General features: G+C 46.6%; 1 protein-coding gene across 1 annotated transcript in view; it reads left to right on the forward strand.

The window, feature by feature from the left end:
* LOC142589576 (uncharacterized) overlaps positions 1-23,113 on the forward strand; it is an 85,958-nt gene that overhangs the window by 37,101 nt on the left and 25,744 nt on the right. The window contains exons 19-29 of the mRNA XM_075701049.1: positions 314-498; positions 927-1,196; positions 1,553-1,704; positions 4,412-4,580; positions 5,333-5,502; positions 7,618-7,740; positions 16,876-16,984; positions 17,576-17,649; positions 18,990-19,120; positions 21,373-21,499; positions 21,889-22,068. Coding sequence (XP_075557164.1) covers positions 314-498; positions 927-1,196; positions 1,553-1,704; positions 4,412-4,580; positions 5,333-5,502; positions 7,618-7,740; positions 16,876-16,984; positions 17,576-17,649; positions 18,990-19,120; positions 21,373-21,499; positions 21,889-22,068 — 1,690 coding nt within the window. The remainder of the gene's footprint in view (positions 1-313; positions 499-926; positions 1,197-1,552; positions 1,705-4,411; positions 4,581-5,332; positions 5,503-7,617; positions 7,741-16,875; positions 16,985-17,575; positions 17,650-18,989; positions 19,121-21,372; positions 21,500-21,888; positions 22,069-23,113) is intronic.

Consider the following 23,113-nt stretch of genomic DNA (forward strand, 5'->3'; position numbering starts at 1 on the left):
GTTAGGCCTCTTTAGAGCCGAATTGTCCCTATATCACCAAATAGACTACTCAAGAAATAAAACAAATAGAAAGCAAACACTTTCTTGTGCACGCTAACATGTCACGTGCATGCTCGCACACAGGAGGTATCGCGTGGGGCACAAGCACCGGAATCGACGTCTTATACTTGGGGCGAACAGCGTATAAGCGCAGAAGCCTGCATAAGTATTTTCATCCAGAAATACGAAGTTCAGGACACTTCAGAGATTCCGCTCGTGCACTCGTTTCCTGCGGCAGCAGCAGACAGACGACAAAGTGAACCACGCTGCGCAGGTGCCAGACGGAGAAGCTGTGCTACCCCAACGACCCTATCGGCCAGAAGATCAACCCTGTACGTGTGGGCCTCATCGGGCTCTGCATCGAAAACTGCGACGGGGAGATGATCTACAACTGGGAAGTGTTCGGCAGCGACAATCTCACGGAGGTGTACCTGGAGGATGCCAGGGACTACCTTGTCGGTGAGCAGCACGACTACCTATTCTCTCCGTTCGCACGAGGAAAAATTATGAAAGGAGACGAATCCAATAAAGTCTACGTCGACTTTCTTGTATGCGTCTTTATTCACTACACGGTTTTTCTCTCCCTGTATAAAAACATGCACGAACTCGCTCAGCTTTACTCTGCTATTATGTTAGCAGAATATGTGAATGAAAATCCCCATCAGAACATTGGCAATGGTTCGTGAATGCTCTATAACGGCCTGAGCCATGTGCTGGATGCTGGTTGTGCGTAAAGTTCATCTGTTAATTTCAGAAGAAAGAAAAGAAACTAATGCGAGAAAGAAATAGTTTATTTCATTCTTATCATTTCACTTGCCCCTATATACTTCTATGTAACCACTTTCATGTCCGAATCAATTTTTTCTTTTGACGACCTCCATATGCAGGCGCCACGGAGCAAAAGATGGCGCTGTCGGACGACTTCTTCAAAGTGTACTACCCGAGCTTCGGCGACTTCGTGGCTCGCCTGACAGTGACCAATCAGTGGGGCGTGAGCGGTATCTCGGACCTGTTCCTGCACATCAACAAGCCTCCCGAGAACGGCATCTGCTCCTTCGAGCCTCAGGAAGGACGTGCCCTCATGGACAAGTTCAAGGCATCGTGCTCGGACTGGAGCGACCCCGAGGGACTCGACATTGAGTTCTTCGCCTTCTGGGGTGAGACGTGTGTCGCCGAATAATTAAAAAGAACATTCCGCTAATAACCATCAATGATGATTGTTAGATATAGCGTTGGCTTCTTTGAAATCCACTATAATACCGTCGAGTTGCGAATTCAGAACAGAACTTTCCTTTTATTAAATATTGAGCTGTCGCAAATAAACTAACGCGCAATAGATGTAATACGTAGCTTTCTAGCAGTATGCTGCTTACGCAGCTTACCTTATCTGTTGCAATTACGTCGGCAATCGCTAAGCTAGGCTAAGCCATTACAATACTGTGAGAGCATTACCAGCCTCGATACCCGTTAAAGAAAAACAGGGCTCACTTTCTTCTCGCTGGCAACGTTGCAGTGCGCAACGTGGCCAACGAGGCGTTGACATTCCTGACGTACGGTCCGGACAGTGAGGTAACCCTCGTGCTGCCGTACGGCGAGTACCAGGTGGGTGCCGACGTCAAGGACAAGGAAGGGGCCACCACGCGCGTCAACATGACGACCATCTCAGTGAGTGTTTCATTACTGCTGCGGTGGGGGGCTCTTGTTTTAATGCGTGAGCATTACGCGTGTCAAAGTGCGATAAAACGTGTGCGTATTAAATGTGAGAAACCGGTCACGTGGTAAAGGTAGACAGGGGATGAGGAGAGCTTAGACTGACGGTGGTCCGGAGCAGACCACTGCGAGTGGCACTTCGGAATGGGGTGCACGCGGTTTCATGGATCATGGACCCGATATCTCAAAGAGGTGCGACGTAACGCTAACGCGTTCCTCTTGAATTTGCTAATGAATCGCCGCTTAACTATGCGGCACGTTTGGTCCAGAAGACGCCTGATAGGTGTGCGTGACACTGTCCTACATTATGCCAAGTGCACTCATTAGGGAGAGTTAGGTTTTGTGCACTCAAAGTAACGAGACAGATACCACTAGGTGTGCAGAACAGCGCGAAAAGGAACGAACAAAAAGCAGTACAAAAGAACGCGCGCAAGGCGTTGGTCTTTAGGCACGCGATGCCGCTCGGGGACTTCTATTCCGCCTCCATCAAAATCCTTATTCTATACACACTGTACAATATGCCAGATCTTCAAAGAAAGCGATATGCACTCCTCTGGCTCAGATATGCGTGAATATGTTGGCTGCAAAATCTACTTAAAAACCAAACACGGTGGCTGAGTATATAGATGAGGTTCTGCTGCTAAGTGAAGGATCGCGGGTTCAAATCCCGGCCACGGTGGCCGCATTTCATTCGGGTCACTATCCAAAAACGTTCGGGAACTCCAAATAAACTGTATGCGACCGTCGTATACAACTTATACACTGTTTTATGCGAACGGGCTAGTTGGTGTTCCACAAGGTTTCCCGTTAAGGAACTGCCATTGGTCAAAGTTTATCAGGAATCTTCGCGATGGAGTTCATCATAGTTGGCATATGGAATCCCGCAGGTCAATTTATTTCCAGAAACCTGCACTAAAAATAATTTGCGGCCTATTGCGACATTTTACAAACGATGTTATAAAGATTATTTGGTGTTTTTGTATCCCTCAGATGCCAATTAATATCTTGCATGCTTTGACGCACACACGCACGCAAATGGTAAAATCGCCCCTTGTGGCTACTCGTGGGTCACTTTTTCATATTTCGTGGGTTTTCTTTGGAAAAAAAAACATTCTCGAAGTGAGTATTAAGCAACAGAGAGCTGGCTCGGAAATTTTTCAGGATCATCAATTTTTTTTTCATTTACACTTTTCCTTTGACTATTATTATTTGAGAAGTTGATTATTTTTTACTAACCAATTATGTTATAAGGCGAAATACAAAATATAGTCTGATTTCCTCCGAGCGACTGCAAACAAAGTTACCTTGTTTCTGTGCAGCTACGTGACACTTGTATATATACCTTGACGCGAAAGCTTCAAATGGCCTGTCGAGCGAAAAAGCCGGCATCTGTCGTCTGGACAAACGAAAAGCGGCACCTGAGTTCCCATTGGCTACGGCGCCACTTCAAGAGCGCGCCTCGACGGAGTACAGCGGGCGAAATGGAACACGCGCCTCCCGATAGCGCGCCAGGTGTTGCTTGAAAGGAGAGGGCGTCACCGCGACGCCACGTCACACTCGCTCTCGCTCTCTGAAACCTGTGTTATCCGCGCGTTCTTCGTCCGCGCAAGCTCTCGCCTGCGTAGATTTTGATTTCGCCTCGGTAAGGCCAAATCGAAACGCGCCAAGCCAAGTGTCTCAACACGCTTGCTTTTATGAACTCCGCGAGGAGTTCATAACTTTAAGTACCGCTCAGCGTCATTCGATTGGACATTAGTGCTTTCGCATTCACAACCCATAAGAAGTGCTTAGGTGTGCTCTGTTCTTTCTTTATTTTATTTTAGCACAAGTTACATGGGGCACCCAGTATATAACAGCCGCACAAATGGAAGCTTGAACGAAATCGCCTGTGCTCTCCTAACTGACATCATTTTTCATGTCGTACCTTTTGCATGTATACACAGGGACGTAAATGCGTCAAGAACAAAAGTGGTAGGAGCCGTTACAACAGCGAAGCATATTGCGCACGTGGTTTAAGCCATGACATGTAAGCCACAACGTGTAAGAACATCATCTGTTTGAAGAAAGCTTTCAGCAGGACGGCACCGTCCATTATTATTTTACGCCTTGCTTCCAGTCTGTGCTGTTTTTGCCAGCGCCTTGCCTCGTCGTATAGCTGAAAAAGACATTTGGCAATACCGCTCTTTTTATTTATTAACACGTATTAAGGAGGAAATATTGACATCATCATATGCTACCGGCGGATAATCTTTTTCACGTAGGTGACATGGGAGTGCATCACATGCCGTCACAAAGATAAAAGGGGTTATCATAACACGACATATAATAAATTGACTCATTATAAGCATCATAAGTACTACAGGTACAGTATAGATACACAGAATGTCACTGAAGAAAAATGTGCATCATGAAATCACACGTTATAAATATTGCAAACGCTACAAGGGCAAAAGACACACATAAACTGCCACATGAGAAAAAGATTCATACCGTGTACATTGCACAAATGTGCAACGCTATTTTCAGCAGGCAAAACTCACACGCATTCCTTGACCTAGAAGTTTTCCGCAATATCAGTGGCCTCCGAAAAGTCTTCTAAAACAGTCAGCGCGCGTTTCTTTTTTTTTTTTGCCACAATTCTGCCTTGTGCTCGCTCGCGCAGACTTACCTGCCCACCCGGCAAGAGTTCGAGCGTTACCTGGGCGAGCGCTCGCTGGACAACGCGGACGCCGCCGGAGACCAGGCGCGCATGAACCAGATGTCGCAGGCCATCACGTCGCTCATGAACGTGCGCCTGCCAGACGAGTTTGAGAACGAGATCAACTATTCAGGTGGGTTTCTGACTCTCGGCCAAGGAGGCGCGAAATAGTTGCGCCCGTGGCCGGAGCTTTCGGAGAGCAACGCGATGTGGCACAGCCACCGACGTTGCTGAGGCCCCGCCGGAGGATGTGGCTCAGAAGCTGTCGCCATGGAGAAAACGACACCGGGCCGTTGACAAATTGCCGTCAGAGCCGTTTATGCAACTTATCAGTCTCTGCATCCTCGTGCACCAGCTATAAGCCTTTCCATCTTAAAGGGACACTAAAAAGAAAAATACGTTGAGATGCGCTAGGAAAATACCCTTATAGAGTGCCAGGCGTGTACAACGCATACATTGAGAGGTTTGATAAGTCATAAAAGATGGGAAAACAATGGACAGCTGGTGATGCCACATTTAGGTTCCCGCGCCAACTCGCCATGACGTAAAAAATACTGAAAACGTCTGCTAGGCCTAAACAATATTTTATCAAGCAAAGATTGACTACAGTGTGTTCTGAAAGTGTTCAATGCTGAACTTAGCAAGTTTCAACGAGTCCCAACGAACCACAACGGTAAAATCCAAGAAATTGCTTTGATGTCTGTGACGTCTTATTGACGTGCACATGCCAATTTCAACGCGCAATTCATGAAGTTAAAGTTCGGCTTTCATTACGGCAGACGTTGATCTCCAGAAACCTTGAGGCGGAAGCTAATTTTTGCCATACAGCAAGGGCTGTCTCCTACGGCGTCAGCTGTCCTTATAAGGTGAGTGGTCCTTACGCAGACCCTGCGGTGCTGGACCGTGAGCTAGAGGAGCAGGCCCTACTGAGGGCCAAAATGGTACGCTCCGTGTCCTCCATCATGAACGTGGACACACTGAGCAGCCTGGAGCAGGTTGGCAGCGCCCTCACCGCCATCGCCGGAGACGGAAATGGCGTCGACAACGAGGGAAAGGTACGAACGAATCGCCCAGTGGGTTTCTTTCCTCACCATCCGAGAAAAAGGCGCGCTTCGAGTTTGAACGAGTTCGTGATACCTGCTGGGCCGTATACGAGGCGTTCGTGCCGATCGTAGTGGCAAGATCTTGCGAAATTGTTGTGTGTGTGTGAGAGAGAGAAAGCAGAAAGAAAGGAAACGCAGGGAAGTTAACCACATGCGCGTCTGTTTTGCTACCCTTCACTGGGCGAAAAAATATATAGAGGTGAAAAGAGATGAGAAAGACGGGTAGAGTAAGGGCACCAGCAAAACAGCAGAATTTTTAACAGTGTGAAACAAGCAGGAAAAAAAGACAGGCACAGCTTCTTTGTCCTATGCCGTGCGATTCAAAATTATTCTGTGTTACAAGAAGTACCAACCAGACCAAATGGACGGACTGTTCAGGAGCACTAATTGCACGCGCACGTGAAAGTGCGCTGACGTGTATAAATTCTCGCGAAGACCTGTCAACATGAGGTGATATGTACAGTGATGTCCTCGTTGCTTTCTGGGCCAGCGAAGTGTAAGGTTATGGTCCAAAGATCTCTGATTGCGAAAACGATCTTGAGTTCAGCTATTTTAATGCCGTTTGGAAATATTTAAACTGGACGTCGTGCCGTGCACAAAGTCGTGAAAGAAGTTTAGTAGTTTATTTGACGCTGCAACTATCCCACATAAGTGTGTCACCCACTGCAACGCGGAACGAGTAAGCCTTTGCAAAGGCCCCGGACTACGAAAGCAAGTGGAACCATGCGTACGCTATAACTGTTACTGCACGGTTGGACTTCGTTACTTCAGAGTGAACAAGGCGGTATGCTTTAATTAATTAAGGTTACGTAAGCAGCATAAAATCCGAGCCCAGAGGTAGGCCAAATATTGGCGCACGTCGTCATCACGATGACACAGCTCAACACAACTCCACAGTATCGATTAATTAATTAATTAATTAATTAATTGATCGGTTAATTTATTTATTTATTTATTTATTTATTTATTTATTTATTTATTTATTTATTTATTGTAAATTACGTTTATACAATTCTAAGAAAGGTGCTTTTTGCCGGTAAAAGTTGTTTGGCAGCCTAGAAAAGATGAAAGGAAGACAGGTGGCCTTCCGCCTTGAAATTTCCGCATCATTCCGCCGTGACGTCATGGATTTTGAACTTGCCTGCTCGCACCTAATTATTTTCTTATTCGTAAAGATGAACTACGCTTTATTCTAATGTAGCCAAAGACTGAACTTATCAAGTTTCAAGAACGCTTATAGAGCCACTACAGCCTAAGTAGTACGAAAAATGTTTGAAATTAATGGCGTCACACTGAGGTACTTGTACTGTGGTTTGATAGCAAAATTTAAAAAAAACAAGTGCAAAGTTAGCCTTAAGTTTCTTTTGGAAATGAAGCTCTTACAATGAAATTAACAAGATCACAGAAACGTACAACGACTGGCAGTTCATCAAGAACTTCGTAGTAAACTCATTAAATGTCCCTCTTCAGTGCCCGTTTAAACCTATTAAGCTAAACGTATCACACGTTAAGCTTGATACCTCAAAATTCTAACCTAAGGGGTCTAGATACCAAATTTCGAGGCTATAATGACTGTATACAGGGTAGTTCTACGAAGACATTACGTAATATTTAAAAATAGCCATTTTGAAATAAAGTAACTGTTCCTTCTGAGGCATGCCGTGAGTGTTGGCGACCATGAGGTGACGGCCGATACGTGGTGTAGTCACCAAATAACGAAAATTCATTATTTACTTTTAAATTTTAATTTCTACGTGCTCGTCGCGATTGGGAAATTGAAGAGAGCCATGTCAACTTCCCAATCCAGAAAAACGCGATTACTTGCGAAATTTTGGCACAACGAAATTCAGCTGTCAGAGAGCGCGAAACCGAAACTGGGAAGCTGCAGCGAGCGCAAAGCCGCGCCCCTCGAGGCGCCGTTCTGCTTACGTAACCATCAGCGGGCAGCCAGCGTGCCGGGCTCCGTGCTCCTCGCTGTCGTCGCGGACAATGACATGCGGGCCCCACAATCGTGGTTTTGGCTCGTCAAATTCTAGTATTTATTTATTTTATTTTTCGGTTTTGCAGGAAGTGATCATCAAACTGCTGAAAAAGACCGTGTCGCTCGCTTCCAACTTGAAGGTGGAAGCGCCCCAGCAACTTCTCGACTTTTGCATGTACGCTGTCGGCACCATGGGAGGCATCGTCTCGGTACGTACTACACCACAAGGTCACGTGGGTGAACTACTTAATTACTGCGAACAATCTAATGCAAAGTTATGACAGGTCGATAAAACAAAATATGGGAGATTGGGTAATAAGTGTGTGCTGATAATTGGTCTTAAAAACAGAAGCGTGCAACTCTGGGCAAATTGCTTCAACATGATTTTTAGAGGTTAACAGCGCAGAAACGAAGACAGACAAAGAAAGAACCCATGTCACTAAGCAGTGACTAGCAGGTTTCATTTCGTGCGCTGTTTAGCAGCACGAACTTATGAAATGACAATCATATAGCGAAATATATAATACTGCAGCAAACGTGCCCCTGTGCGGTTCAACCAAATGCGCATACATTTGAGTCGGGCAAAGCCAAACAAGTTCCATCTTATAATTAGGCAGTTGACCTTCGCGACATAGGCAGGGTCTTTGGACTGTGCTCTTGCGCGACATCAGCGACTGCAGAACGCATATGGAATTTGCATTAATGCAGGAAAAACGCAGTTGCCTCTGGAGCTGGCCTTGCACCAGAGTAGACCACACAGTTGCGACTGCATTCATTTGCGGTGCCGTATCTTGCAGCTTGGAATTGTATGCGAACGCTTAATTCCATGCCACCGTGCATGCTGCGTCGCGGGGCAAGCGGTAGACCATGCGTGCGAGCGAAGCGTCAGGACACAAAAGTCCGCCTCGTCGAGCCTCCATCCCGTGTTGGTTCGTCGGTGGACGCAAACCTGACGTAATCCTTTATACGGCTACTTAGCAAATTTGCTCCAAAAGACGTGCATCGACAATTTGCCAGTGCACGATATTCACATGGTCAGACATTGTCAAGGTATTCTCTGGAGTTTCTGAAAGCCCATTTGACTCCGTTGGCTTCCGGATTTTTTTTAACGTCTTGTATCCGTGAAGGTAGACGTGTGGCGCACCCTGTAAATCAAAACAGCTCCTATGGGGCGCTAGCTTCCAACACTGATTCGTGACACGGATTCTCCTGGCCACGTCGTGTACCCATTTACGTGTGTATATGTAATGTCTGAATGCCGGCATCAGATATAGAACGGGCCTAAATACATGAACAGCTTCATAAAATGTTTAATATCACGTTATTATTTTTGATTCTCGTGACGTATACGTGTTTTGGCACTTAATTCCGCGTTATTACGTTTTAAATAAGAAGTACACACAGATCCAACGCACATTTCGAGTCTATGTGAAGCCACTCTTCGGGAAGCAGTTAAACTATTAACTACTGATCACCTTCTGCACAGCGTCTTGCAGCAAAGCCATTACGTGCACCCGGTTCCGGGCATGACTGCCGCAAGACCACTCTCGCGAAAAAAGCTTCGCGTTAAAGGAGTTCCCGCATCACTTGGCTTGTGCACACATGTTGCGAACTGCGTGTGAGCGCCTACAAGGTGAAGGGGAACACCAAATTTGCATACTACAGTGCCGAGTACCCTCCGATTCGCCGTCACATGAGCACTCGCCTACGAACAAGCAGGCGTCTATTTAGCGTGAACCTCTGCCGAAGTTGTGGCTGCAGTATCGTTGAGGTGTTTCCTTTCAATATGGACGTCCCATGTGCTCTACGATATGAGAAAGGGACCCTTTCCAGGCCAACATGAATTTCTTATTCAAGCGAAGCTTGTATTGCTGTACTCGCGGAGTCCATGTGGCTGTCATCGTACGCGAAAAACTGAGGATGTGCGAAGATAAGAATTGCTTGTCCGGCTGCAGATTGGAACCACCGACCACCGGGTTGCGAGACCATGCTAACCGATTCGGCCACTGTCGATTCATCATACGCGCTCTTTAAGGCAGGGTTTTATATGCGTAAACGTAGTAGACGTAGCGCAAGGCGTGAACTTATCACAGGCGTCCCCTCCCTCCAGTGGAAGGAAAGGTTGTGATCGCGTGCTCGCTCGCCTCATGCCCGCCGCTTCCCGCCAGGCTCGGCAGTCAGATGAGAGGCCACGTTTGGTTCGTTCTGCCGAAGAGCAAGCTGCGTTGAAGGAACGGCAGTAGGCGTGGGCCGCGCGCCGTGCGTTCGGCCGAAGAAAAGCCGGCGTTTGATGAACGCCACCGGGAACTTGCTCGAGGGAGGGCTCGATCCTCGCCGACGTGCCGACCTCGCGTGAGGGAGCGCGAAGCCAAGGCGATATGACAACGAATAACAACGCCTTCCGAGCTTTGTTTGCACTCCTCTTCACAGTAGTGGAAGGGCGGTCATTTTGTTAAGACCCGATGATCAAGTAAAGCTGCTTTCTCTATTGTCACGCGTCACTTAGGTAAGACAACGAAAATTAGATCGCCATGGTAACATCTCTTAGTTTTGGTAGCATTCTGCCATTATCCCACACATTCTTGTGTCCAATGTCACATTTCAAAAGTTATCAATACTCGTGACCACTTTCTCACATTTCTCTTGTAACATACCTAAACACTTTATTTTATTCTTAATCACTTTCTCTCTTGCAACAATGAGTTCAGTCTCCTAGCCGCGAGGTACTTGATGTGGCTCATGGACGTGGAACGCATCAGGATCCGGGGTTTGCGGCAGTTCACGTGACACCGGCCTTCACTGCGCCGCGCTTATTCCGCAGCCAGTTCGAGTTCGCCTTGGCAACAACGCGAAGGCAGCACCAACAAACATAACGCAAATAAACAAGTACCACTACTTTTAAATGGTGACATCACAAAAATCAAACAAGAAAAAAGAAAATGTGTAGCCTGCTGGCAGCTCCTCTAAAGCAACTGGCTGCCTCCACATGCTTTCAGTGCTTTGGCTGCGGCGCGCCTTTCAGTTGGCCAAGCATCAGTGCCACGATGGCGTTAAAGGTCATCCCGGAAAAGCCGCCGTGCGTCCGGCGCAAGTGGTCTACACGCCTGCGGATTTCCTGGTCCGTGTAGTTCGGCTGCTTCTTCTTCACCATTTCTACCGTCTTTGAAATCAGTAGCTCCGTCTTGGTAGGGCACCTTCCGTGGCCGCACTCAACGTCCGAGGCCGGTGCGGCGGCCTGCTTCTTACGTTCAGGAAGTTCAGAAAACTCCGGCACAGGTGGCCGCTTTGTCGACCTCCTCAACTTCTTGTCAATCAAGGCCGGCACTGGCCCGGCTCTCGGGTCAATGACCTGGGCGCGCGGCTTCTCGGGCTTGGGAAAAGGTGGTGGAGACCTCTGGCGCAGCAGTCGCCGTAGCCGTGGCTGCGCGCTGTCGTGGGTGCATGCCCCGACCGGGGCAGTAGGCTTCTGCTCGTTCACGGTGGTACGGATGCTCTTTAGCTTTGCCGTACTACGTAGTGGTTCTGGTGGTGGTCTCTTGAGCAGCTTCACGACCTTGATACGAAGCTGTTGCACCTCCCGGGCATGGCTCTCTTCGAGGTTTTTCAGCTTCTCCTTGAGCTCTGCGATTTGGGCGTCTCGCTTAGGCAGCGTCGACTCCAACTCGGCGAACCGGGCAGAGTCCCATTCCTGTGTCTGGACCTCGGCGTCGCACGTTTGTTGCCCCGCCTGCCGGGCTCGTGACTGACAATCGGAACGCGAGGGCACCTGGGTCCAAACGTTGTTCATTCGGTAAAACTTGCGGTGTTCTTCGTCTCCTTCCTCTCCATCCATGGCAGACTCGTAAGAACTGCTGCTAGATGAATTCGTGCGCGCTCGCCGAGGTTCGCCGTCATCAGTCACCGCGTAATGGCGGCTGCTGTCATACTTCACGGAACAAGCCAAGCATGACACGGCTGTAGCTCCATCCTTGACGAGGGACGAGCAGCTGCACTCTTCGTCTTCCTCACCGGGGTCCTGGTAGTAGACGAAAGAGTAGAGGTCCTCATGCAGCACGCAAAATCCTGGGCGCTGGTCCAGGAAGGCGGTCAAAGTGCCGTACGCTTCGAGAATTAGCTGAGCCTGCGAAAGGCTCAGCGCCTTCAGCAGGTCTTCTTCCTGGGAAGGGCCGTTCTCCTGCAGGAAATCTCGCAGCTGCCTCACGATATCCACCGCATCGGAGTCGGCGATAGTCTTCGGATATGGCTTTCCATGCACGGTCCCTTCTGCCCGACTAATGAAACCGGTTCCCTTCTCTACAACTTTTGACGTGCTTGCCTCGCAGTCCTTCCTGTTCGAAGGCTTGGGGCTATGCGATGATGACCGAGCGTTGTACGTGTCACTCGACGTCGGCTCTATGGTCGTCGGAAGCTCACCTTCGGAACAGCGCTTAGAAACAGATGGTCTGTGTCCGGCAGCGTCGCACCGACGTTCGTCTTCGTTAGCATTCTGCTGGATCGTGAGTCGAGCGAAGAGTTCCGGAAGCTTTGCTTGCTCATTGGATGCCATGTTCCTCGGAACGCTGCTCGGCGAACCGAACGACAGTTTTGACTGCGACTTCCTGCGCCTGGCGCGCTTTGGAGCTGGGGTGGTTGACATGTCAGCAAGCTGGCCACAATCTGATAGAATAGGCGAAGCTCCGGGAGCGTTGGTCCTGGCAGCCATGTTCCGACGGCAGACGTGGAACTAGTGGACCGCGAGTGGAACGCGCACCTCGCGCCTGGGCCATGCATCCTCTGGGCACGTGTACCGATACCACTTCGGCTTTCTCTTCTTCGATACATGCCGGCACGCTTTTTGTTGCTCCGTTCCGGTCGTTTTTCGACAGCAACGAGGGCAAGGTGTTGGCATGGCTAATACGATGGTTTGACGACTGCCTTGACGATGATGGTATGTGCGATGGCCATGGTGGGGGCATGGCGTCTGAGTGTTCCAACCCGGCGAATATGAAGTCTTCTCTTAGGCCATACAGTTTTTTTTAGAAGTAGCCTGTGGAAGACAGAAAATATTCTAATCACTGAACTAGATTGCTTAAATATGCGGCTATTACTTGCATGGAAAGTCAAAATGTGTATGAAAAAATTTAACAAAATCACACAAATTATGTTTTAGAGTGCAAATCCTAGGCGCCCGTTCCTGGGTCGAGTGTCGCTGTTCCTCGGCGTGATCGCGCGAACTCGCTCGTCGTCGTCTTCCTCCACAGCTGGTTCCGATGCCGCTCATCATGCCAGCGTTCCCGTACCGACCTTCCCTCGACGAAGGCGCTGACTGCACTAGCCTACTGTCAGTCCGCGCGGGGATTTAGGTCTCAAATTCTTTGACTCAATATGTCGCGAAATACCATCACGTATACAGCTCCGCAGAAATTTGGCGTTAGGGAGTATCGTAATCGTCGGACATTTTTTTAAAGATAATTTGCGTCACGTATCATGCGAATTGTATCCGGTAAGTTGGCAAGGTATATCGAATTAAAGCGAATTCTGATAATGCGCCGGTTTCGAGAAATGCGCCGTCAAACTTGCGGTAAAAGTGCACTGTTGTTTCACTTACCACTTTTAAAAGAGCGTCGTTTTATTCATTGAAGCGCAAAATTAACTGGGACGCGAGTATATTTCTTAAGGAACTTCGGGAATTAAAATCTCGAAAGTGGTATAATCTGGAAAATTCGTGCCAAGTAGATGCACCTTGCGAACTCATCCACTGCAATACGTAAATTTAATAATTTACAAGTTAATAAAATCTTGTTAATTAGTCCATCACGCATTTTGATTTATCGTGAAAGTCATGTCGGCCTCTTCGAGTAATCCATTTCGGGGATTATAATTCTGCTATCTGGAATCTATTTCATCTATTTCACACAACCACACACACACACTAGCGTACGCACGCACGCGCGCACAAAAGCGCACACACGGGCACATATGTCTTTTGCAGTCGCTCTAAAAGTTGGGAATGTGAATATACATTATAACCTCCTTTGACACTGTTGGTATAGTGCTCTATAAAATGGGCCCATACTGAAGCCAGTGCAATGTGAGCGTCTTCAGTCACTAGCTGCGCGAGAGAAGAACGAGGGACGCTGACGGCACTACTGCTGCTTCTGTAAGCAAATATTGTGTGGTGTAACGCGCGCGCCAACCGCCTCAGAGCACTACTTTTCGTATTGGAGGAGAGTCGTAAGATTGTTATTTGACTGGGCATTTGTGTGCGTCCGAATCTTGAGAGACAAAGCCGGCAATATCATTACTAATATGGATGAGATAGTTCAAGTGGCTGAGGAGTTCCATAGAGATTTATACAGTACCAGTAGCATCCACGACGATAATGTGAGAGAGAATAGTCTAGAGGAATTTGAAATCCCACAAGTAACGCCGGAAGAAGTAAAGAACGCCTTGGGAGCTATGCAAAGGGGGAAGGCAGCTGGGGAGGATCAAGTAACAGCAGATTTGTTGAAGGGTGGTGGGAACATCGTTCTAAAAAAACTGGCCACCCTATATACACAATGCCTCATTACCTCGAGCGTACCGTAATCTTGGAAGAACGCTAACATAATCCTAATCCATAAGAAAGGGGACGCTGAAGACTTGAAAAATTATAGACCGATCAGCTTACTGTCCGCAGCCTACAAAGTAATCGCAAATAGAACCAGGAACACCTTAAATTTCTGTCAACCAAAGGACCAGGCAGGATTCCGTAAAGGCTACTCAACAATAGACCATATTCACGCTATCAATCAGGTGATAAAGAAATGTGCGGAATATAACCAACTCTTATATATAGCTTTCATTGATTACGAAAAAGCGTTTGATTCAGTCGAAACCTCAGCAGTCATGGAGGCATTACGGAATCAGGATGTAGACGAGCCGTATGTAAAAATACTGAAAGATATCTATAGCGGCTCCACAGCCACCGTAGTCCTCCACAAAGAAAGCAACAAAATCCCAATAAAGAAAGGCGTCAGACAGGGAGATACCATCTCTACAATACTATTCACAGCGTGTTTACAGGAGGTATTCAGAGACCTAGATTGGGAAGAATTGGGGATAAAAGTAGATGGAGAATACCTTAGTAACTTGCGATTCGCTGATGATATTGCCTTGCTTAGTAACTCAGGGAACCAATTGCAATGCATGTTCACTGACCTGGAGAGGCAAAGCAGAAACGTGGGTCTAAAAATTAATCTGCAGAAAACTAAAGTAATGTTTAACAGTCTCGGAAGAGAACAGCAGTTTACGATAGGTAGCGAGTCACTGGAAGTGGTAAGGGAATACGTCTACTTAAGAAAGGTAGTGACAGCGGATCCGGATCATGAGATTGAAATAATCAGAAGAATAGGAATTGGCTGGGGTGCGTTTGGCAGGCATTCTCAGATCATGAACAGCAGGTTGCCACTATCCCTCAAGAGAAAACTGTATAACAGCTGTGTCTTACTAGTACTCATGTATGGGGCAGAAACCTGGAGGCTTACGGAAAGGGTTCTGCTTAAATTGAGGACGACGCAACGAGCTGTGGAAAGAAGAATTATGGGTGTAACGTTAAGGGATAAGAAAAGAGCAGATTGGGTAAGGGAACAAACGCGGGGGTAATGACATCTTAGTTGAAATCAAGAAAAAGAAATGGGGCATGGGCAGGACATGTAATGAGGGGGGAAGATAAACGATGGTCATTAAGGGTTACGGACTGAATTCCAAGGGAAGGGAAGCGTAGCAGGGGGCGGCAAAAAGTTAGGTGGGAGGATGACATTAAGAAGTTTGCAGGGACAACATGGCCACAATTAGTACATGACCGGGGTATTTGGAGAAGTATGGGAGAGACATTTGCCCTGCAGTGGGCGTAACCAGGCTGATTATTATTATTATTATTATTATTATTATTATTATTATTATTATTATTATTATTATTATTATTATTATTATTATTATTATTATTATTATTATTATTATTATTATTATTATTATTAATGGTTAGAACATTGGCCTATCGCGCCACATGAGTAATCCTTTTACAGACGCTATATCTACGCGCTATCTGTTACAAGATCCCACCAGTTAACTGCATTGCACTGTCTGCATATCCGGCTCGCCTCATTCGGCAAGAAGTCGAGAGATCAGACGTGCCAAACTACGAGAAAGAATAGATAGAAATATTCGCTTCAAATAAAAAAATGAAAATGTGCATTGGAAGGTATACATTTGTTTAGAATATTTAGGTATATTTAGGTACGTATTTTAGGTACGTTTTGGTAATATTTAGGTAATATTTAGGTACGTTTTGTTGTTTCACTGCGTGATACCGTATACAACAAAGCCGGCAACCGGCAAATCTAGTATAGGGCTAATATAGGTGAAGCTACATTTAAAGGCGATTTTTTATACGGGCGATGTTCTATGAGGACTGCGCTAATGTGAGTTAGGGACTCGTAGGTCCGGAATTTTCTTAATATGCCTCTGTGCAATGCGCTTCTCGGTCACCTGAAGCTAAGGAACGAGCTGTATAAATGTATAGACAAATTCGCAAAACTACGCAAACTTATCTGTCTCGTCATCGCAAGCCTCGCGAAACCTACCTTTCTTGGCTTAGCGGCTCATCGTTGTTTTAATTTTTTAAGAGGCTGGCATTACGAGCACGACAAATCGCGATTTCCAGGAGGCTTAATAAACAGAATAGGCAATTAAACATACTACTGATTTAATTATGTGCACATATTGCAAATCGTAAGTTGAAGTCGAGCTGTGGTAAAATCACGTCTGCTTATCGGAAATCTAAGGCCATACACTTTCGAGCCATTCAGATGTGCTACAGATGCATCGGCGTTCTGAGTTAGGTTTGCCAAAATATTTCCTCTAGCAGTTCGGAGCGATCTTGAGCGGAACGTGGATGCGCGTTTCCTCTGATATCTTGAGACGAATATTTCGAATGTGGTGCCAGTCTCGGTATTTCTATTCGTTGTGCATGGCTTCACTACAAATAACTTTAGTGACATACTTCGAAGACGTCCAGCGTATATCGCAGCTTGTACACATGGACGTGTAAACGTAATAAGGACGAGTCAGCGTACGCGCGACTTAACCGTCTTTTGCTTCTTCCCTTCGCCTTCATTACTATCTCTCTGCGAATGGTAGCCGAGCGGGCACACTCCCTTTGCACCCCCCCCCCCTCCCATTCGTTACCTCTTTCTATCTTTCACCGACCGAGGTAACTTCAGTTTATTGACTATGACAGCCAACTTTGGTGTAGCCTATAGATCTCACCTTTCCTCAACAGTTAAGAAAGCAACCAACCAGCAATAACGTTTTTTGCCTTCCAGCGCATGACTCAGCAACTCATCTCGGGCATAGTAATGCCCACGGACCGAGCCAAGGCCGTCAACATTGAGTACGACACCGAGATCGCGCTGGAAGGAGAACCCGAAAAAGGTAACGCAAGACCTCCGCCACACTAGATGCGCTTGATCAATGCGGCAGTGGCGTATCGCTTTTATTAACGCGTCGCAGTAATACTGTGCCTCGGCGTTTGCACGTTGCGCATCTCCTTTCAACCGAAACTAAAGGCCGGGAACTTGTTCCCAGTGAGTGTCGCGCGGGTGAAACCAGAGCAGGCGCAGGCGTTTCACTTTTTTCCTCTCCCTCTCAGAGCGATGCGCCAGCGTTTGCATGCACCGCTTGAGATGACTTAATCTCCTCAGTCGACCTTCTCCTAACGTAATAATGCGATTCGCCTTCCTCTATAGCGCATTATCGCATTTTGCAAAAATTAAACAAATATGGAGTTTTACGTGCCAAAACCACGATCTGATTATGAGGCACGTCATAGTGGGGAACTCCGGATTAAATTTGACCAGCTGTGGTTTTTTAAAGTGCACCTAAATCTAAGTGCACGGTTGTTCTTGCAAGGATTCGATGCGCTAAAAGTACGACGCGACACGCCGCTGTCTGTTGTTTGGTAACTGCACTTCGAAGTTTGTCGCCCCCGGTAAACATACCCGTCGCGAATGGTTCTCTTTGCAGAGAGCCTCTTCGACGGGACGGTTCCTATGGACGTCGCCTTAGCAAGATCCGTTGTCCTCAATGAAAGAAACGAGGTACCACATCTTGCTACATTATGAGGAGACCACTGCCGATTAAAGATACACGTTTGGTGCTATCTACCACTGTCACGGGCATAAAAGTATGCAGGAGGCATTATTTTCTTGTAAAGCATTTTTCTTTTCATTCGGTAAGATATGCTACAATCAAAATTGTATTTATATAAAATATCGTATAACTCTTAATGATATTCTGGTCCATCTCTCTCGTGGACAAAAACGGAGCAGTGAAACAGGAATACTCTGTATCGCTACTCATACAGAGTCACCTATACGATGTACGTTTGTCTCTACCTCACCCTTTTTCATTCAGAATGACGATAATGAAGTTTATGTACACAAGGATTACAGTTACGGAATTCCAAATAGTGGAGCCACATATATTTTCAGGCGCAGCTTGGCATGCGGGAAAAAAGAACGCAAGGGGCAGGCTTCGAAGTTTCCACGCCGTCTTCGTCTCATATGTAACAAATTCTCGGAACGTGCTGCGGATGATAGCCAAATGTCTGTTCATAAAAAGGATCATAATATCTCATAAAAACCTCGATCCAGAAAGTTCGGTTGTCTGTTGCAGTACAGAAAAAAAAGATAAATACAAAAAATAATATCAATGCGCAAATATACGTCGCAATGATGTGATCGGCACCGATGCTTTCTCGTGATTTTTAATTTTTATTCTATAGCGCTCAATATATTTTTACTCTTTTTTATTATATTCAATACTGTTAGCACTTTTCAGGTTGTTACAGGATGGAAGATAGAACAAATTTACCGAAAGGCCTTTCCAGCATTTCTTGAAATGTGTCAGCAGAATTGCAGTTTTCAAACCCAACAGGATCAAGGATGTTCCAGTCGCCAATTGTTCACGTCAGAAATGAGAATTTAAATGCATCAAGTAGGACAGAAGAGGATACACCACTTATGACATCTGATTGTAGGGCTAACCAAACCGCCCAGTAACTGAAATGCCAAACATGGCTGCGTAAGCTCATAATTCCTGTGTCTATACGGAAAAGCTTTGAGGTATATGGTACGCGGGAAATGGCATCATAGAGGTTGTGCACTTTGATCCCAGCTATCATCGCGACTCTAGTTCATTGTTCTTTTTTATATAGATATGAAGCGAGGAAATCCCTGCTTTAGTATTTCTCCTTCACTGTTCAACTTCTTGTCTGTGTGCTGTTTAACACTGGTCCCGTTGGCTAGATGTAATGTGTTGTGCATGGAACGTGAGATAATAAGAAGGAAGGGAACTGAACTGTGTGCTGAAAATCAACCCACTGCTAAGCTTCTGCCTCGAGCTCTTCCTAACAACGTCGCTCTGTCTTCGAACAAAGGCCGAGCGCCAGATCAGCACCATGGTGGATCTGACCATCGACCTGGTGTTGGCCATCCTTCGGAATATCATCGTCGGAGAGAAACCCCTGGAGTTTCGCGCGCCCAGCGGTCTCGGCCTTACCATATCCATGTAAGTCGCGCCACCCAAATACGGTACCGCAGTCGAACCTCGTTATAACGAAGTTGACGAGGGAGCCAGAATTACTTTGCTGTATCCATTATTCCACGTGCTGCAATATGAACCTCTATGAGGATTTCAAGGAAATTTTTTTTCCGTTATATTCATTATTTTGTTAAATTTCGTTATGACGATGTGGGACTGTATATACATCGACATCCTTGCTTGCCATCTGATCAAGAGATTGCAAACTCGGAGTGTTTTCAGAATGGCCGAACCCTAACCGCAACTGAACCTGTACAGGAGTCGTCACGACCCGGTTCGCCTATGTCTCGGAATGGTACTGAAAAAAAAAACAACAAAGGAACCTTTCCGAACTGGTTTGGAGGGTGGTTCTGAACGTTTAGCTGGAAATTTCATACTTTTTTATAGCCGGACGACATTGCGGCTCCAACCGCTGAATGTGTGCGCCAAATTGGGCATTGCATAGGTCATTGCGCAAATTTCAGAACTCCTGTATTGCCAAGCACACTACTCTTTCTGAGAAAAGTTCAAAAACAATGTTCTTGAAACATGCTACGAACCCCGCTTGCAAGCATAAGAAATGTTCAATAATCAGGCTTTGCAATCTATGTGATATCTGCACACGAGAAACCATGCATGGTATTCAGATGTTTAATAGATGTTTGCAAGGCTATAATTTCACTTGGTGTTCTATGTATCATATAAAAAAGCATTATATATTGGCAGAAGAGAGGACAGGTACGGTTCTCTACAATACTGCGCGAAAGAAATGTGAAGTCACTCGAAGCTGTTACTGCTTTTTTTTTTATTTCCACAAAAATGGAGGAGCCAGCGGAAAAAGTTCCAGGAGTGGCTTGAGGGACCTCTAACCTTCCACGCCATGAAGTTTTTAACAATGCAGCGAGTGACATTCCGTTATACACAGTCAGTACAACTACGGTGTCACATTATCACATTGACGCACAAACTTACTGCAGCACTATAGGTAGATTTAGATATTACTAACAAACATTTATCATATTATTTAATCAGCTTAAGACACTCATGAATATTTCTGTGCAATGTGCACAGACTATATAAAATTCTGCTGTGATATTTTCCGCTCACTGACTAGACACTCTGCTCTCCTTCTTGCGCATCATCCGGCCGACCACTTGTTGTGAAATATCCGACTGCAACACAGCTAAGGCGGCCCACTTCTTTCAGGCACAACTCGGAATCGAACGTGCTCACACTGATATTACAGCGCTGGGGAAATGCACGCGAGCTAGCAACACGAGCATGCATTCCGGACTAGGACTATGTCAGGGACTGAAGGACTACTTAAACGGCTATCGAGACCGAATAGATGGCGCATGATTTTACGGCATCGTCACTTTGTTACACTTTGCCACCTTCGCTCGCAATCTCTGGCCGGTACCGTACTTTTTGTGCCATTCTCGCTAGCTTCAGATGGTTTCCAAGGAATAGGCCCGCTCTATTCGGCTACGAGAGAAAAGTAAACGGAGTAGTTTTATATTCACTGCCGTATCCTCTGTAGCTTCTGCCTAAATACATGGGAGCGAGTCATCGTTCTGCATGGCACCCCCTTCGCCTAATTTTATTAGATTTGTTGCAGTTAAAAGAAAACGTTAAAACCTATAGACTGTGTTAAGTATATTCTTCAATTTAAACACATAATATTTTAGAAGAATACTTGAAAATCGAAAAGTTTTTAAAAACTGAATCATCAAATTTACAATTATATGCATCTCAGCAATTACAAACAACATCAAAGTTGTGTAAACCACCTCTTGAGGCATCTATAGCGAACGCAATTTATATATTACGCACCGCTCTGATATATGCCAATAACATGTACGAGTGAGACTTTTGTGAAGCCCTCGTACACGCTGCAAAAAAAATTCACGTAAGCTCCGTCTCAGTTCCTAGAATTGCCATAAGGCTCACACGACCCCATTGATCTGTACAAATAAGTGATCTGTATAAAATCTGTACAAATGTATACAAATAAGTACACAATAAGTCTCACAAGAATGTAAATGGAACGGGTTACTAAAAACACCAAGAACGTTGTACACACGTGTTCCTCACGGTCCAGAAGAGGGCCAAATGTCGTATTCACGCGTAACTTACGAACGAATGTTACCGTGCTCTGTCGTTTCCATTCAGTGTTACAGAGCGCCGAGTGAACGGAACAACGGCGCTCGGTGACGTGCCTGCGGCGTGCGTTTGTGCAGGTTCAGCGGTGGAGCGCTGAGCGGTCGAGCCATCCAGCACGGCGACGCGGTGTACGTCTTTCCCGGAATCTGTGACGTCCTCGCCAGCCGACCAACATGCGCCGGGAACGAGACTCTCGGCGTCATGGTAAGCGCTCATCGAGGTCGCCTTTCATGTCTCTGACTTACGCACGGTAATTTGCCTCTCGGGCCTCCCTCTGTCCAGAAAAGCTACAGACTGCTTTTACAGGAAAGAAAGTGTGATTAGAGCAGCAGTATTGAAAGTTGAGTGGGTTCTCGGTACACCACGAAAAAAAAAGGGACTTATGAGAAGGGCAAGACAATACAGCGATGATTATCATCTCTGATAGCCAGCGCTTTCATGTCTTGCCCTTCTTTACCTACTACCTTCTTGTATTGTTTCGCGAGCATTCAGATCCCGGGATGCTGGCAGGTGGTTGAAAAAACGTGGGCTTTTTGCACAAATGTCGAGTATCCCGCTGCTGTGTTGACTCTTTGATGTCCTCGCGCGTGCAGGCCGTGTCGTGGCCGTCGATCCTGCAGTCCTTCGGCGGCAGCGTGGACGTGCTGTCGGAGGACACGCAGACGTTGCAGTTGGTCATCCTGGACGAAAACCTGTACCGCGTGGACGTCAGCAACACCACCGACTACTTCGAGATCATCGTGCCGCGCAAAGGGGCCAAGGATAATACAACGGTAGGCGCACGCCAGGTGCCCCGCCCGCGAATTCGGCGCGTTCAGGTAGACGATCACCGAGTGACATTCGCCGTCACTCGAACCTGGGGACCACCATCCGCAGTACCCGCTTAATGTGCGGCGTGTTCCCCCTCCTAAGTCTGCGGCGGGTGCGCATCACATGTTGCATAAGTGCCCTGGGACGAAGCGCTAACTGAAAAGGCACTTAGGGCTGCTGGGTTACAAACTGACCAAACGGAAAACTTGATGGTTGGTGGTTATAAGTCACCTTTACAGCACTTGCATGAAACTGGTCCGCGTTCTTTCTTTTTCATTTGGGACGTTGGCTAAATGGCACCAATTAATCAATGTACAAATTTACGCCGGTTTTGGCAGGATGTGTGTACCACTGAAGCTTGGTGAGGGTCCATAGATCAAAGAATCGTAGTGTGGCGGTCCCTTGAGATGAAGGCCCACCATTTGCAGGTAGCATCGGATGTTGCTAAGGCCAGGGTAGGTCCAAAGAGATGTGGGATCGTAGTTTTCTATACGGAAGCCGAAAAATATGGGCTTATGTCGCCGAAAAGCCCACACAGATTTTGTGGCCAGGGGTAGTTGATTTTTAATATGAAAGCATTATGCGCCACATTACGCGAAAATCCGTCGGCGGCGGCGGCGTGACCGAACGATGGTACAAAAATGACCGACGGCGCAAAAAGTAAAAACGCGTCAAAAGGGCTCGGATTGACGTCATATTTCTCAGGGAGATTCCGGTAAGCAAGGAAATTAGTAGCTTTGAAAAAAGGATGGTACGTTTTGGTCTGGAGAGGGAATCGAAACCGGGCCTCTGGGGTGCGAGACGAACACGTTTCTCCGACGCCAAGGCGGCTCCAAGGTTGTGGCTGCCTAAAGTATAAAGAACTTTAATGCGTGTCGAAAACACCGAAGACATTTCACCAATGTGACATAATGCTTTCGAATTACCACACAAAAGCAGTCTTAGGTGTCATCGCCGATGTTTTTCTTTCGATCTTCATGGGTCGTTTGGCAATCTGTGCGAATTAAA

The sequence above is a fragment of the Dermacentor variabilis genome, chromosome 8, assembly GCF_050947875.1.
Source record: "Dermacentor variabilis isolate Ectoservices chromosome 8, ASM5094787v1, whole genome shotgun sequence".
Classification (NCBI taxonomy): Eukaryota; Metazoa; Arthropoda; class Arachnida; order Ixodida; family Ixodidae; genus Dermacentor; species Dermacentor variabilis.